The sequence below is a fragment of the Melospiza georgiana genome, chromosome 4 (assembly GCF_028018845.1).
Source record: "Melospiza georgiana isolate bMelGeo1 chromosome 4, bMelGeo1.pri, whole genome shotgun sequence".
Classification (NCBI taxonomy): domain Eukaryota; kingdom Metazoa; phylum Chordata; class Aves; order Passeriformes; family Passerellidae; genus Melospiza; species Melospiza georgiana.
Genome location: NC_080433.1, coordinates 47,644,152 through 47,659,850, shown reverse-complemented (window position 1 = coordinate 47,659,850; position 15,699 = coordinate 47,644,152). Strand labels below are relative to the sequence as shown.

The window sequence follows — 15,699 nt, the reverse complement described above, 5'->3', positions numbered from 1 at the left end:
GCTTCTTCCTTCTAATCCTAACAGTGCCTCCAAGGCGGGAAGAAGTTAGTTTCTTCTGATAAAAAGGCAATAAATTCCCTTTCTCTGAAAGATGTAGGTGTCCTGTGGCTGCTATCTCGCTGCAAGCCCTTTCTGTTAAACAAAGCATCTTACATAGCATAGTTTTTATTTTAACAATTTTTATAACCTAAAACTATATTTAACACAGTACTTAAGAGAATTAATACAGCATTACTTTCTAACACAACACATATAATATTCATTTTAATATTTGCGAAAGGCCAATCATAAAATATATGCATTTTTCACACCTGCTAACTACTAATGAGTGAAAATCTGTTTAAAACAGGTTGTAGAAAGACTTGCTTTCATGTCTGAACAGCAGGATTTCTGGGGTCTTCAGTGAGAGTTTAATACTAAAGATTAGAAAGCTTGGTATTGCATCAATGAAGGTTTCAGAAAAGGCAAGGATGCGGTGTTGAGCAAAAGTGAAGACTAAGCAGCAGCTGCCAGGGTTCCAGTGCAGGGAAGGAAAGGTGGTTTTCAATGAGGGCCTTCGGGAGAAGAGTTTGCCAGTTACACACAACATTAAACTACTCTGGGGGCACGTGGGCGAAACACAATCTGATAGACTGGAAGTGCGATGTTTTGTGATAGTTTTGTGATAGGGGTCATGTAAACACAGAGAATTATGTCCCAAAGTGTTAAAAAAAAATAAAAAATAAAAAATTAACTCGTCGCTGCGGACGGTCCCGACCCGGGCGCGCCGTCCCGCCCTTGCTCGGGGGCGGGCAGACCGGCGGCGGGGCCGGCATGGCGGAGGCCGGCGGGCTGCGGGGCGCGCTCCTGGAGCTCTGGGGGCACCTGCGGCCGCTGCCGCGCTGGGAGGCGGCGGACGACGATGAGGAAAGCGACGAGGACTTCGAGGAGCTGTTGGCGGAGGATGCGCTCCTGGAGGCCGCCGGCACGGAGCTGCCGGCCGCGCTGCCCCCGCGCCGCGCTGGTGAGGGGCGGCGGGAGCGGGCCGGGCCGGTGAGGGGCGGCGGGAGCGGGCCAGGCCTGGCCGGGCCGGACGGGCAGGGCCGCGGTGCCCTCCCTGCGCGGGGCTCGGGGCTCCGGGCAGGGCGCGGGGAGGCGAGCGGGGCCGGCGCCGCATGAATGGCGGCGGGGAGGCAGCCCCGGCCCCGGCCCGCCCGCCCGGGCGCGGCGCTGTGCGCCTGGGGACGGTCCTGGCTCGGCCCTGCCTCACTGCCGGAATTGATGGCGCGCGAAGGGACTGGGAACCGAAGTAGGCGGTGAATAGGTAGTGCGAGGGAAGCGTGGTCTCTGCTTTTCCGGGGGCACAGGATTGCAGCAGTTAGAAAATATAAGGTTTCCCATTCAAATTAACTCTACACAAAGCATGCACTTTTTTTTTTATGGCATACGAGCGTGTTGATACTTGACGTTAATGACTTCCAACTTTCTGTTTAGAGCTTGGAAAAGTAGGTGAAGTTGGAGCAACGTCTGCCTAAAAAGTATTTTATCTGCAAGTTGTTGTTAAAATGGCTAAACTGAGCTAAATAACCAGGAAGAAACGAGTAAGTTATTACAGACCTAAGAGCTGTCCTGGTGAGGAAGAGGCCCTGCCGAACATAGGTGCCCACATTGTTCTGGTCATAGCAGTTGCTCCCCAGTTGCTGATCAGGGAATGGTGTATTTTTTTTTTTTTTTAAGGCAAAGAGAAGGCAAACCAGGTCGTACAAAATGTTAAGAATTAAATATATTAATTCGTTATAATTTTGGTGGTTCCAGTCATGGGAAATATTTGGTATACAAATGTATCTGAAGATTATTTAGGCATTGTGATAGAATGCTTTGTGATAAAACTGTTTCAAATTCAGCTATAAACATGAGGTGGAATAAATAGTAAGCCATAATATTATACCATGTGTATTTCATTAGTGTAATAAATTCATAGGCAAGATTTATTCCTCATGCTTAGAGAAGAAGTTTTAGTGCTTGTTTCTGAGTTTGGTTTCACTTTCTTTTTTAAATATTAGTGGAGAGACAGGCATCAGGAGTTTATGAAAACCCCTGCTTTACTATTACTACTGTAACTTACAGAAAAGACCAAAAAAAAGTATTGAACCAACAATACTCTTAATCAACACAAAGTTTTAATTTTTATGACTGCCAAGTAACACTGGATTTGTTTTTTTTTTTTAATGATTCAGTTATTATACAGGAATGTGGCTCCAAAAAGGAGTATGAAGTGGTTGGACGTTTTCCATTAGTTGGCCCTTGGTGGAAAGTTAATGTTAAAGCTAAAAAAATGGGGTCGAAGTACTTTGTGCAAGGATATCCATCGTATTTTCTGCGGACTGATGTAGAAGAAAACAACCGACAAGTATTTTCACTCTTTCTTGAGGAGTGTTGTGTTCCTGCAGATTGGAAAGAAAAATTTTTTGCTTGGCTCCCTATGGAGTCTGTGCTGAGTTTTAGCAACCTCGAAGAAAAACTGAAACAGTTCCAAGTTTCACAGCTACAGCCAAGAGGGATCAAAAGAGATACCAAGGATTACAACATCTTCCATTATGTTTCAAAATCACGTAGGTATATCCTGTACTGTTCCAATTGTTTTATAATCTAAGGAGTTTTCTCTCTTATACAGCATTCAAACTAACGTGTATTCAAATGATTTTTTTATTTTAAAATATGTCAGGACAGCAAGACAATTTATCAGTTAAAGATAGGCATACAGAAGGACTTTGCTGAATTCTGTAGGCCAAGAATTGTATGTGCTAGGGATTCCCCATCACTGGAAGTGCTTAATGCCAGGTTGGATGGGGCTCTGAGCAGCCTGGTCTCCTGGAAGGTGTCCCTGCCAGTGGCAGGGGTTTGGAACTAGTTGATCTTTAAGGTCCAACCCAAACTATTCTATGCTTCTGTGATTCTAGCATGCAAGGACACTGGTGCTTCCTGTAGTTTATTCAGCTATAACAAGGCTTATTGAAAAATGGGTTCATCACTACTTAGGCACGGTGGTGATGGCTTTTTAGGGCTGGCACATGTTCAGAAGTAGTATAGGTGCTTCTCTGTAGTACAGGGATCAGTGAAGGAGTTGAGTGTAGTCCTAACCAACTGCACTAAATAGTCTGTCTAGGTGTGTTTGGGTCCCACTGTCAGCAAATTGGTATGGCTGGGAGCAGACTGTGGAAGCATTGGAGTGTCTCCACTTCAGACTGCTGAGGGTACTGTTGTGGGCAATGTTGGTGTGATTGCATGAGTGTGAGTGTTAGAGACTGGATCAGGAGTGTGCTTTTAAAGCTGACATCCCCCTTGTCCCCGCTGTGGTGCAATCTCTGAGAGTACTGACTGAGTATCCCTGCTGGATGAAACCCAAACAAGGTGTTCCACCTGCATTCCTGGGGTACTCCAGTCCATAAAGGGCATTCACTCTGTGGGACCAGACAGCTGGTCTGAAATATGAAAACACTGAAATATGAGAAAGTTGGCGTGTCTGAGGTGTGGCCTCAGTTAGAGCTCTGGTCTGCTCTGATGGTCTGTTTCCATGACCTGTGCACACAGGTTGGGTCTACCTGCTGTTAGGTGTAAGCAAACAGAGTTTTCTCTGGGCAGCGTCAGGTCAGATGATGGAGGTGGCATCGCTTTTGGATGTCAGACTGTGTGTAACAGCATGATTCAGGGCCTCTGCTAGACTTGAACTGCCTGTACTTCAGATCCCATTGGTAAGAGGAGGAGAGTGTTCTGTAGTCTTTCAGGCTTTTTGTTCTCATTTTGTAATGATAGAAAAGATTGCACAGTGTGCCTGCTCTTCACCTTTCTTGTAGTTGGTGATTTTTCCCTAGTATCTAGCTGAAATTAATTTGCTACGTTTTAAGTGTTAATCTTTATCATTGAGCAATATGGACCCTCCCCCTACCCCAGTTGCTACTGTTAGTATTGTAAATTCTTTTAGTTGTCGTTAATTGTTATGGGCTTAAGTAGTTTGTTCTTCAAGCCTTCATGGTATTTTTTTGTGTGTGGAAATAGTGTGTATTGATGATTTGTGTGTAAATAAAGTACTTGCTTAAAAGGGAAAAGGTCTGGCTTTATGAGGATAAGACAGTGATCAGAAAAAGTATTTGAGAAAAATTAGTGGTTTAACTTTTCCTTAACACTTAATTAAAAATAGCCTATTTTTTTCCAAGAGCTACAGATTCTGAAAGTCTCACTTTCTGTTTAAATTTGTTTTTCTTTCTTCTGAAATTACCTTTTTAAAGCAAAATATAGAGCAAATCAGTTTCATTATTCCTCACTCTTAGCCCATGACTGATGTAAATAGGGAAAGTGATAGCTTAATTTTGGGGTCATTGAGAAAGCTAGTGGAGAGCACTTTTTTGTTAAATTCCTCTAATGATCTGATACTACAAATATAGAAGCCTTTTTTTTATATTTTGAATTTGAAATGTTCTTCTGTACATCTGTATGAAAATTACTTCTAGGTAAGAGGCAGGCATAGTGAGGTCTGAACTGACTTTCTACAAAATGCTGTTGAGTATGCAGTTTAAACCAAGTGAATGGTACATATTTTCCAGGTGAATACATTTAGTTGCTGATTTTATGTCATCTGTTTACCTTGTTTTTTTTCTTTTTTCTTAAGGCAGTTCAGGGAAAACAGACTTTAAAAAAAATTGAAAAGTGTTATGAAAGCTAAGAAAATGAGAGGAATTTGTAATGTCTTGGATATAATGAAAGCAGAAGGATGAAGCCAGAGTCAGTGTAAATTTCTTTGCAACAGTCTTTGTAGATGACATAAAAATTGCTGTGTTTATGGTGTGTGCAGTTGCAGGAAAGGCTGTATTGGGAGCTCTGGCCTTTCCAAGGATTCTGGAGTTCTTGCCAGTTCTTCTGCCACGCCACTTCTGCGGTCTGTTAGATAAGATATGTTGGGGAGGAGAGGCTGATGTGGATGATGAGGAGGTGGCTGATGAGATGGGAACAAAACTGGATGAGATACTAAAGGATGAGCCATGGAAACTTGGATTCAGCAGGGTAAGTAATGTTATGTATGGTAAAAATAAGGTGTGTGCTGCATTTGAGGTGCATTAGACTGCAGTACTGTTTTAGCTGGGTTCACTTGATTGAATGGGCATTTGTAGGGGCTGAGCGTAGCTTATTTGGAAATGGATGATGTACAGGACTCAGTTTTAGCAAGGGTTTTGTTTTTCCCTTTGGTCTAGAATTAATTAATCTCAGAAGATTTTAGAAAGTAGTTCTGTTACAACCATTTGTTTAGTATTTTCTACAAGAGACAGAAAATAAAGTGCTTGAGGTAATTGGGCCAAAAGTTAGCAAATTTAAAATCCTCAACTGTTCTCTTCAATTTTATACTGGTAAGTGAGACTTTTGTTCCTGATATATAGAACAAAATCTATGCTTTCATAGTAAGGTTGATAAGTTTCTCTGTAAGAGGTCATCTGGTCCAGTAGTTTGTTTTTTGCAATGGAATTTGCAGTGGCTGCTTACCTTGCTGTTTTCCTTTGCTGCACTTGCTGTGAGCTTTGCTGCTGCACCTCACCTTAGCAGTCCTGGACCTTACATGAGAGCATTAGGTGTTCACAAATGTGGTTGGTTTTCCTTCTTTAGGCCTCCAGTGCTTTACTGATGGAGGTTCTGACTTGCCTTAATCTAATTTCAGAGATTCAGCAGGGTAGCCAATATATTCCAGTGTTTCACGTAATTTCCTTTGAAAAGATTTTCCTGATGTCCAGTTTGACTGTTCCTTATGCAATATGGACTTGCTGCTCTCTTGCTTCAAGGACCTGCATTCTCACTGCAGTTTTTTATTGCTTGAAGACTCTCTTTAGCTTTTTCTCTTACAACTGAGCAAGTACATTTAATTTTTCTTGCTCTCAGTAGTTCATCTGTTTTGCACATCTCGATCTTTCACTATTTTGTGGTAGTGTCTGTAGAGGTGGCATATTTCTTGAACACGTTCAGAATTAGGAACAGTATTCTGGCTACTGGCTTTCCTGTGCACTGTTTCTACAGTTTGTGTACGTTTACATGAAAATGTTGAATTTGGTGTGCATGAGTTCTTCCCTAGTACCCAATTTCTTTGCCAGGTTTTTTATTTTTAAAGTTTCTGTTTCATACAGATGAGTAAGTAAGAGGACTTATTCCAGCATACTTTTAAGTATTTTACTTTATGAAAAATATGCAAATTTTTGCAAACTTCCACCTTCTGAATTGCAATTTGTATTTACTAGGAGGAATGTTGTTCAGCAAGAGGCTAACATGTTCTGAAATAAATCTATGTTTGCTTTTACTCTTTTTGGGGAGAAGATTATGTATAAGGAGTTGAACATTCCTTACTGTGAGGCAACGTGGGCTGCCTTCTGTCAGTGTGAACATCTCCTCTGGAAGATTCCTGTCTTGCAGAAGAATGCATTAATTCTGTATGATCAGCTCAAGACACGCTGCAGACAAATGGGACACACATATGAAGATCAAGATGAATTAGCTCGTTTGCTATCCAAACACATGTCCATCGAGCATGTTTGGCAATCTCTTGAGTTTTTGAAAGATCAGAATGTAGTGATACGAGAGAAAAAGCTGGTGTTTCTGCCTCATCTTTACAAATCTGAAAGAGACATTGCAATGTATGTAGGTGACCTTCTGGCAAAACACACATGGAAACTAGATGTGGATGTCAGAAAGATACTTAGCATTTCTGAGGCACCAGGAGAAACTGTAGATAACAAAATGAATATTACCCAGGCACATGAAATAGAGGAAAATAATCCAGACAGTCATAATGGTGAAAATCACTTTCCCGAAAAGGAGGTGGGCTCTATGTCTGGTATCCAAAGTAAAGCAGAGGTAGACAAAGATCAGGTGATTGCTGTAGAAAAAATTTGTTCTAATCCTGTCACAATCATAAGTGGAAAAGGAGGCTGTGGGAAGAGTACAATAGTTAGCTGCCTTTTTCGTCACTTAAAGCAAATGGAAAAAGAAGTGGAAGCTGCTTCCAAGGTCTTTGAAGGAGACTTGGATGCATCTGAGGAATGGAATACATTTGATCACTGCTGGGAACCAGAGAATATGTATGCAAAAAAATATTTGAATGTACTATTCACTGCACCTACAGGGAGGGCAACAAGTCTTTTGAGAGAAAAAACGCAGCTTCCTGCATATACACTACATCAGGTAAGGTTTGTTTGTTTTGGGTTTTGTTTCTTGTTTGTTTTTTTTTTTTAATTGGGTTCTGAAACATATTTTGACACTGTTCATTCTTGTTTTAGAAAAGAAAAGCAGCTTGTTATAGGACTTCCCTTAAGAAATGTATAGCCTATTAGTGTTACTAATGTTAATGCTTGGGTACAGCTTATCAGCATCTGAAAATCAGCATTATGTTTTGGGGGAATCATAAATCAGTCACTTGAAATACATTATTTTCTAACTTTGGTTTCTTTACTATTTATATACATCTGAAACTTGTGCTACTCTAGGGCATCTAATTTTTTCAGCTTCTCAGTTCCGCATTTTAGTTTAATGAAGACAAAAATGATTTCTAGGTGGAAGAGCTGTTTTCTAGGATCCTAGATCTAGGATTCTAGTTGCCTAGCAATCATAGCAGCATGTACATGAAAACATCAGTAGCCTGGAGCTGAATAATGAGAGAAATCTCATTTGCACAGTGTTTCCTTAATTAATGTTAGGTATTGTGGAATTTTTTTTAGAAAAATGTATAAAGCAAACTTTGTTAATAAACTTAGGCCAAGTCTGTCTTGTTCTAGGTAGCAACAGTGCCAAGAAGACATTGGAGTTACATAGTAACCCATATAAATAGAAATTATAATAACATAAAAAGTACTGTTGGTTTATTTTATCTTTGGGGACTGGATAGTTAGTTGCCTGTTCCCCTTCCCCATGCAATTTTGGGTATTATTAATGACAGCAAGTTGTAGTAGGAGGTGTTCTGTTACTGAGCAACCTAATCGCTGACCTAGTGTGTTTAACAATTTCTGCAGGAAAAAAAGATTATGCTTTTATGTAAGTCAGTGTTGCTAATCTCAGCTAGAAATGCATTCACTGAGGAAGAAAATAAGACAAAATGGTTGAGTCTTCTGGGTCTTTACAGGTGTAAGTTCAGAATTTTGGATAATAGCTCTGCATACATGAGATGATACCACACTGTACTTATATGACATAGCTTAGAGTTGATTAGTGTCAGAGCTTGCTTTATTTGTTTCTAGATTATCTGTAGCTTTAAGTCGTGGAGGCGGAGTGACCAACAACAGCCGTGGAAATTTTCTGCAGTTACAGTTCTCATTGTGGATGAAGGAAGTTTGGTGTCTGTACGCATTCTTAGTTTAGTTTTGAAACTCTTGTGTGAGCATGCTCAGCTTGCTAAGCTTATTATTCTAGGTAAGTGAAACAGCAAATTTAGCATTGTACAATGTTTCATAATGCCCAATATACAGTGTAAGTATCAGAGCTCGCACTGAGTCTCTTAAAATGTTACATTGTTCTGTACTTGGATACTTCTGCTATTTCTTAAGGTCACATGAGGTAGACAATTTCCCAAATGTCAGTATGAAAGTATCAGTATCTCCATTATCTGTTTTAGCAGTGTTTTGTCTTATTCTGACTTCCATGTGGTAGGTTATTACATCTTGCAAACGGAAAACTTTTCTGATTTCCTTAAATGTGAAGGAGCTGTTGTTAGCATATGAATTGTTTGTTAGAAGGGAGTTTTCATGTCATTCTTAATGCTAGGATCATCTTGTTTTAATTTAAAAAGGAAAGCAAAGAAATGTAAAGTCAATTTTTTATGCTTTCTTAGAGGTTCCTTTTTGACACGCTATTTATGGCATTTGTTTTTAAATACGTAGCTTTCAAAGTGGGTTTGGGTAAGATGTGATCACTGTCAGTGCAGATCAGGCAGAAGGATTTGCACTTGCTAGTAAAGCATTACTGGGTGAGGAGTATAAGAAAACTACACTACAGCCTTATTCCCAAAGTTTCTTAGATTCTTGAAAGTTTGATTTTGTGTGAATTGCATTAAGGATGGATGTTACTATGTAGACGTGTGAGTATTTGTTCATACAAGTATTCATTTTTTTAAGGACAGTTTTCAGCTGATATGTTATTCCTTCTCACAAAGACTAACACGCATTCTGTTTAGGTGACACTAGACAGCTGCCAAGCATAGACCCAGGAAACATGTTAGCTGATATCTTTGAGGGTCTAAAATCAAGAGGCTTTTCTGTGGAACTGCGAACTAACCACAGAGCTGAATCACAACTAATTGTAGACAATGCGTCAAGGTAGGATATCCTGATGTGTGTGTGAAGAATCCTTGTAATTCTTGCCTGGCCTTTTCCATGCAAATAGCCCTGCATCCAGATTTGACTCTGTAGTATTGCTTCTGTTAGTTTTTTTAGTCCAAATCCATCACATTGGTTTTAAAAACAAGCAACCCTCCAAAACAACAACAACAAAACTCTACAGATTTTTTCAGACATATATATTGGACAAAAAAAGTGTGTGTTGGAATGCTCTTGAATTTTATGGGATGTGTTTCACTATTATGCTGTCAGATACTCTCTGCTTTCAAATGAGTTGTAAATGCGCAACTGACTTTATGCCTTCTAATATGGCTGACAATTGCTCCTCTAAAAATGAAGTTTTAAAGACATTGCTGGTAAGCATGACAACAACTAAAACAGACTGAATTGCTTGGAGACTTTAGATGTCAAGGGCCATTACATCACAGGTTGTTTGTATTTTTTTCTCTTCAATAGCTAAAGAGTCTAAATGTTTCCAGCATTTGCATTACTTTTGTTGTGGAAATTATCCTATCAGTGCTTGATTTCTTTTTTAAACCTCTAAGAAGAAAATCTAGGTTTTGATATTATTTGAATTTAAGAATATTCTGAACATTTGCAAGATGTCCAGAACCACTAAGTGTTTCACAAACATTCTTACTTATTTTTTGATAACACTTCTGTTTCACTCCATTTTGCTCCCATGAGAAGAACTGTATGAGTAATACTAAGTATCTGCTGCAGTGATGGAGGGTTTAGAGAACAAACTACCAATTTTTTCAATGTGAAATCAAGTTATGCTCTGAGGAAAGAGTTTTCAGGCAATATAGAGTAGATGACAAAAGATTTCTAGGTGGTGAACTTCAGGCTGATGCAGATGATGATATGCTGGAATTCTGTAACTGAAAATAACTTTTTGTTTTTCCTCCAATGCTCTGCTCCAGAATCTCTCACCGGCAGCTTCCTGAATTTGATGAGGTGCTGAAAGTTTCTGCTTGGAATGAGGAAATGACAATGCCAATCCCAGAGAAGAAATTTATTTTTATTGCTTTGCCTGCTGGCGGGAATTGTGAGAGTATGTCAGTTTCTGATCTTGATTTTCCCTTTGGTAAAGCATAGACTATTGTCTGGAGCAAAAATTTTGGGAAAATTTTAATTGGCTTTGTTTGTGGCATAAATTTAAATGCTACATTCATAGTTTGTCTTTTGCCTTCTAAGTAAGTACACACAACAAGACCTGTAAGTGCAAAGAATGGGCTGTAGAGCTCCATCACACCAATGAGACTTTGAAATGGGGGACAGCTTCCACCACTGTAACCAAATGGGGTTGTCTTTTTATATTGTAGTGGAGCTGTCAAACCTTAAGAGATTTTCAGAATTGATTCAGAGGTGAATCATTTGAGTAAAAAGTGACTCTAACAGTGTGGTGTGCTGGACAGGAATGTGCTCCCAGCTGTAGAATTGAGTTAGGAAAATTCTAAGAAGGGATGGCAGTATTGCTCTTAAAATGTTTTGGGGTCAGGGCTAGAGCCATTGTTTAGTGGGGTTTTTTGACATTTATTGGGTGTAAGTGGATTGAGTGGCCTCTCTTTTATATGCATCAAAACACTTCAAGGGGAATGCAGAAAAAAATAGTATGAACATTATCACCTTATCTTACTCTAGTAAAATACTCAGCAAGCAGAATACTGAAGGTAGATTTCTTCTGTGAAATCCAAGTGTATAGGTCTGTGGCTTGAAAATATTTAATCTTTACCTTTTCAATGTGCTGTAGCAAAACCTTACTTTGCATGAAATATGCTTCATGCAGCTGTTGTTTTACGCAGAAATAAGAATTTGTTTCTTTCCATATCTGTCTTATTTCTCTGATTTTAATAGTGGATTAACTGCATGATGCTTTCCTGGGTATTTTATGGTGTATTTCTGTTTCTTTTGGGGTGTGTCATTTTGTGTGAGAGTTTTGGGAGGGGGGGGTTGTTTCTTTGTTTTGTTTTAAACAAGTTGAGATGTCATTAAAGCAAGAAATAAGCAAAGGCAATTTCATATTGAATTATATTTTTCTTTTTTAAATTCTGAATATTTTCATGTCTTACCTTTTATGTCTTTTAAAACAGATTTACAAACTGCAATAAAGATTTTACTTAAAAAAGGGCCAGGATTGGAGGATGCCAAACAATCACAATTCATTGCTTTCAGAAGGTAACGGAGTGTGCAGGAAGACATTGAAAAAATCCTTGCTAGCAGCCACAATCTAAAAATAGCTGAGTGTGTTGAGTTGGAGAGACTAGTGCTAGATACTCAGAATACTCATCACCTAGGAACGGTGGGATGTAGGGCTCTAACACACTTTGAGAAAGACTGGAAGTCAGTAATCACAGGAGCATGAATAGTATGCATGGCTTTGCAGAAACACTGAAGGATAAAAGTCATAATGTGCACTAGCACCAATAGTCCATAATCTTGAGTTCTGCACAAAAGGGTACTTAAGAAAAAACTCCACCTTTAATTGTGAAGAACATTTTCTCAGGACGTAAAAATCATGCACTATTTACAGGTTCCCAGTGAGCTAATAAGTGATTTGTGAATGCTGAGTAACTCTGGTATCAATTTTTTTCTCCAGTCTGCATTCAGGTACAATACTATTATTAGTCATTTTTCTGTATGATTCTTCTAGAATATATTTATAGGTACTTGAGTTGCATTTAAAAGTTAAAATTCCAAGTCTTTAAAACGCAAATAAATCTTATTGCTATTTTTAGTATATCCACAGACAGAAAATAATCTGTCCATGTTTTAGTTTTTCTTTAGTTTTCTTCTGTATGTTAAAACCAATTCTAGCTAATCTAGGTGTACAGTGCAAAAGCTTTCTGTGCTATTCAGACAGAACTGTTCCTTTACTGCTCTGTCTTCTAAACTCTGAATAAGTAATTGTTCTAATAGGTGGTAGAAGAGCATCAGAGAGAAAAAGGGCTTTTTCCATTATTTGTAAAGTAATGCTTATGTGACATTGCTTATAATTGTATGTTTTGTATATAATGACTCTGTTCATGTTCTTGTTTTGTATGATTTAGGCAAGATTGTGATCTAATAAATGAACTTTGTTGCCAACACTACTCAGGTCATTTAACCAGGTAAGCCAGTGTTTCGCATTTTTCCTGTCACCAATTTAATTTTGTTTTTAAAAGTGTTATAGCCAGACCAACACCATAAAATAAGATTTTAAAACTTCCAATGTTGCATCTAGATCTGATAATGTTATAAATCATTCATACAATAAACTTTATTTGATGGGCTCTTCATTTTGAATAGTGGTAAATGGCTTTTCATTTAAATTCATTATGTGAATTCTGAGATTTTAAGTTATTATTGAATATTCAAAATTCATATAAAAGCAACATGAAAAACCCTCAAGGTTAAATTTTTTTTGCTACTATATGATTTCTAAATAGATTCTGAAATATTTTGGGCTACTCTGTATTACTGGTTTATATTATTGTTTTTTTACCAATTTGTTTTACAAAAGTTCAAGACACAAATGTGTTACCTTAACTCTTTTGAATATTATTGAAGTTTTTAATCTGGGTCAAGTATAGAGAATGGAAAGAGAAAAAATACTGAGAGATGGTAAATGCACACTTTGTAAATACATTTTCCCCTTTTTCTTTCTCTGACCTAGAGACCCTAAGAACAGATTTCTGTTTCAAACTGGGGACAAGATTGCCAGCACACGCAATGTTTATCTCAAGGATCTCTTGGCCACCTGTGGTGTCAGAGAGGGTTCTAATGGCCAGGAATGCAGAAGTGGAGAAACCCCACTCACTGCAGAGTCTAATGAGGAGGGCAAACGACTCTGCAATGGAGATATATTTTTCATAACAGAGGTGAGTCCTGGCAGCAAGAACTTGCACAAAGAAAACCTGGTGGGAAGTGATTCAGTGCTTGCTGAATCCCCAGAACAAAACAATTGACACTTTTAAAATTTGGCCCCTAATGCATACTTAATTCTGCTAAACAGTTGTCTAAAAGGCATGGAAGAGGCAAGGTACGGTAGAAAAGTAAAAAAACCTCTATTCTGGGTTTTTGGTACAATGTGTTTCACTTGGTGTGATTGTGTTCAGCGTAGATACAGTCTGTAACTACTCACATGTACTGTAATTGAAATAGATAATGTTTAACATGGTCTGAAGTAAAGAGTAATGTTACAGCTGAAGTTTTCCCCTGAAGAAAACCAAGCTGGCCTAAAAGTAACAGCAACAAAAAACTGTTTTTTTTTTTTGCTGGGTTCAGTGAGTTGAGCAGTGAAAGTATCAGTAGTTAGCATAGGCCCTGAACAGTGAAAACTGTTTTCCTTCAAGGTGGTCAGGGAAAGACAGCAATTTATTGGGTTTAGTGTCTTCTGAAACTTTGAGCTGGTGACCTTGCAGCTGTTGTAATTTCGGGGCAGGCCAGAATAGGGAAGTACAGACATTGCTCCAGGCTCACTGCTGAGTGTTGTGCTATTCCTTTAGGATGTAGAAATTGATAAGCAGCGCTTGCTGACCATCAGCAGCACGGACGGCTCCATGTTCACTGTGAACTACACGGCACTGAGGAAGCTGTGTCACATCAGGCATGCCTGGGCCAGAACTATTCACACATTCCAGGTAAAACCACAGCAGCTGTCAGCTGAGCTAATGCACTCTATTCTCTCATGAAAGAATCAGAAACTTTTCTTGAAACTAGAATTCCTTGAATGCAGGATAGAAAATATCCTCGAGAGTATCCCCAGTTGCCTCCAACTTCCTCACTCCTATCGATTTTTAAACTGTTTCCTGGAGATCAGCCTTTGAATCAGAGTTCTCCGGCGTTGCAGGGCTCGGAGGAGAGGACCGTGGTGTACGTGGTTGGCAACGCGGGCCGGCAGCACTGGCAGCACGTGTACACGGCTGTGACCAGGGGGCGCTGCCGCGTCTACATCGTGGCTGAGGAGCTGCACCTGCGGAGAGCCGTGAAGAGCAAGGAGATCGCCAGAAAAACGCGTTTGCAGAGGTTTCTGAGAGAGGCAATTGCAGAAACAAACCACTGTCCCGAACAAATGCCCTCTCCCCCAAAGAGGTGCTGGCAAAATCAAGAGCTCAAGGCTCAGTCTGTTTCTGCTACTCAAGGTGCTCCTGACCCACCTGAACTTCAGAGTGACCTCATGATACAGGAAGGGTCATCAGTTCTCAGTAAAGAGAAGATGGGCAGTCTGCAGCAAAGTCCATGTAAAAGACAAATCCCTGCACCTGAGGATGCTACAGAAATACCCCTGGTGAGTATCTCCTTACTGAGAAAGTTCAAACTTTTGCACTCTCTTTCACCACCACAAGTCACCAGGGCACTGTTACGATTGTTTGATTGACATTTATTTAATAATTTTCAAGTTGACCAGTATTTGGTGAAGCAGTCAAATTTGGCAGATGTCTTTGCAGAGTAATATATGGCTAATAAAGAGAAAAAAGGTCAATAGTAGAAAACTTATATGTGTTTTTACTCTCAGAGTGATCTCTTAGCCAGCTTAGCCTGTATCAGCTTATGGTTTGTGCACAAATGTCAGTTTTTAGGTGACGTGCTGTGAGAGATGTATATAAAATTTAATAATTGAAATTGATTTTTATTAAGTCAAACCTGATAACAGATGCTTTTTTTTTCCATTAGATGTAATTTCTGAGCTCGTGGAGAAAGTGCCTGTTTTGAAGGAGCTAATATATTTTAGTTCTGTTTCAAGCTTGGGTAACTTTTTTTTTGTTTTGACAGACAACAGTAGAAGAATCCCCACTTGGATCTTCCAGACTTAAGAATCTTTCATTGGGACAGCAAATTCCCAGGAAACTCTTCAAAAGCTAACAGACAATTATTAATTGGTCTTGGTATGAACCTTTATTGAACCTGTTGAAGATTTTTGGGATGGAGATCCTGAATGTTCAGGTGCCTTTTAAAGGATTTCTTGGTTTTGTATGTTCTGTGAAGAACAGCTTATTTTATACTGAGCCTCTTAAATTTTCAGAGATCCATTTTTAATAGATTCACTGGTGTACTGGTCATCAGAAATCATGTAATTCTTTTATTTTGCTGAAGACTGAACTTACAGGTCTTTGAGGTTCCAGATGTTCCCTTAAAAAATACACAAGGATGTATTTTGGTTTAAAGACTCCTAGTTGTCCATACCAAGATTTATCCATCTCCAAATGCTATGATATTGATGAGATGCTCTTACTGATGTGCCAATTCTATTGATTCCTTGAGGAAAAAAAAACAGTTTACAAAGGGGTCTAGGTTTTTCTGATGGCAGATTTGTGGCCATGAAACTTTGATGGATCATGGGTTTTAATCTTGTTATAGACATAACAAGAAAGTTGCAATC

The 15,699-nt window shown here is 39.2% G+C and overlaps 1 protein-coding gene across 1 annotated transcript; it reads left to right on the top strand.

Moving 5' to 3' along the window:
- Positions 1-813: 813 nt before the first annotated feature.
- On the top strand, positions 814-15,696 carry HELB (DNA helicase B). Its single transcript, XM_058023647.1, has 13 exons — positions 814-1,003; positions 2,217-2,591; positions 4,829-5,037; positions 6,331-7,194; positions 8,244-8,415; positions 9,176-9,317; positions 10,262-10,392; positions 11,432-11,516; positions 12,389-12,448; positions 12,994-13,198; positions 13,826-13,960; positions 14,170-14,607; positions 15,093-15,696. The coding sequence occupies exons 1-13, from the start codon at positions 814-816 to the stop codon at positions 15,180-15,182; spliced, it is 3,096 nt and encodes a 1,031-aa protein (XP_057879630.1). The 3' UTR covers positions 15,183-15,696.
- Positions 15,697-15,699: the final 3 nt, after the last annotated feature.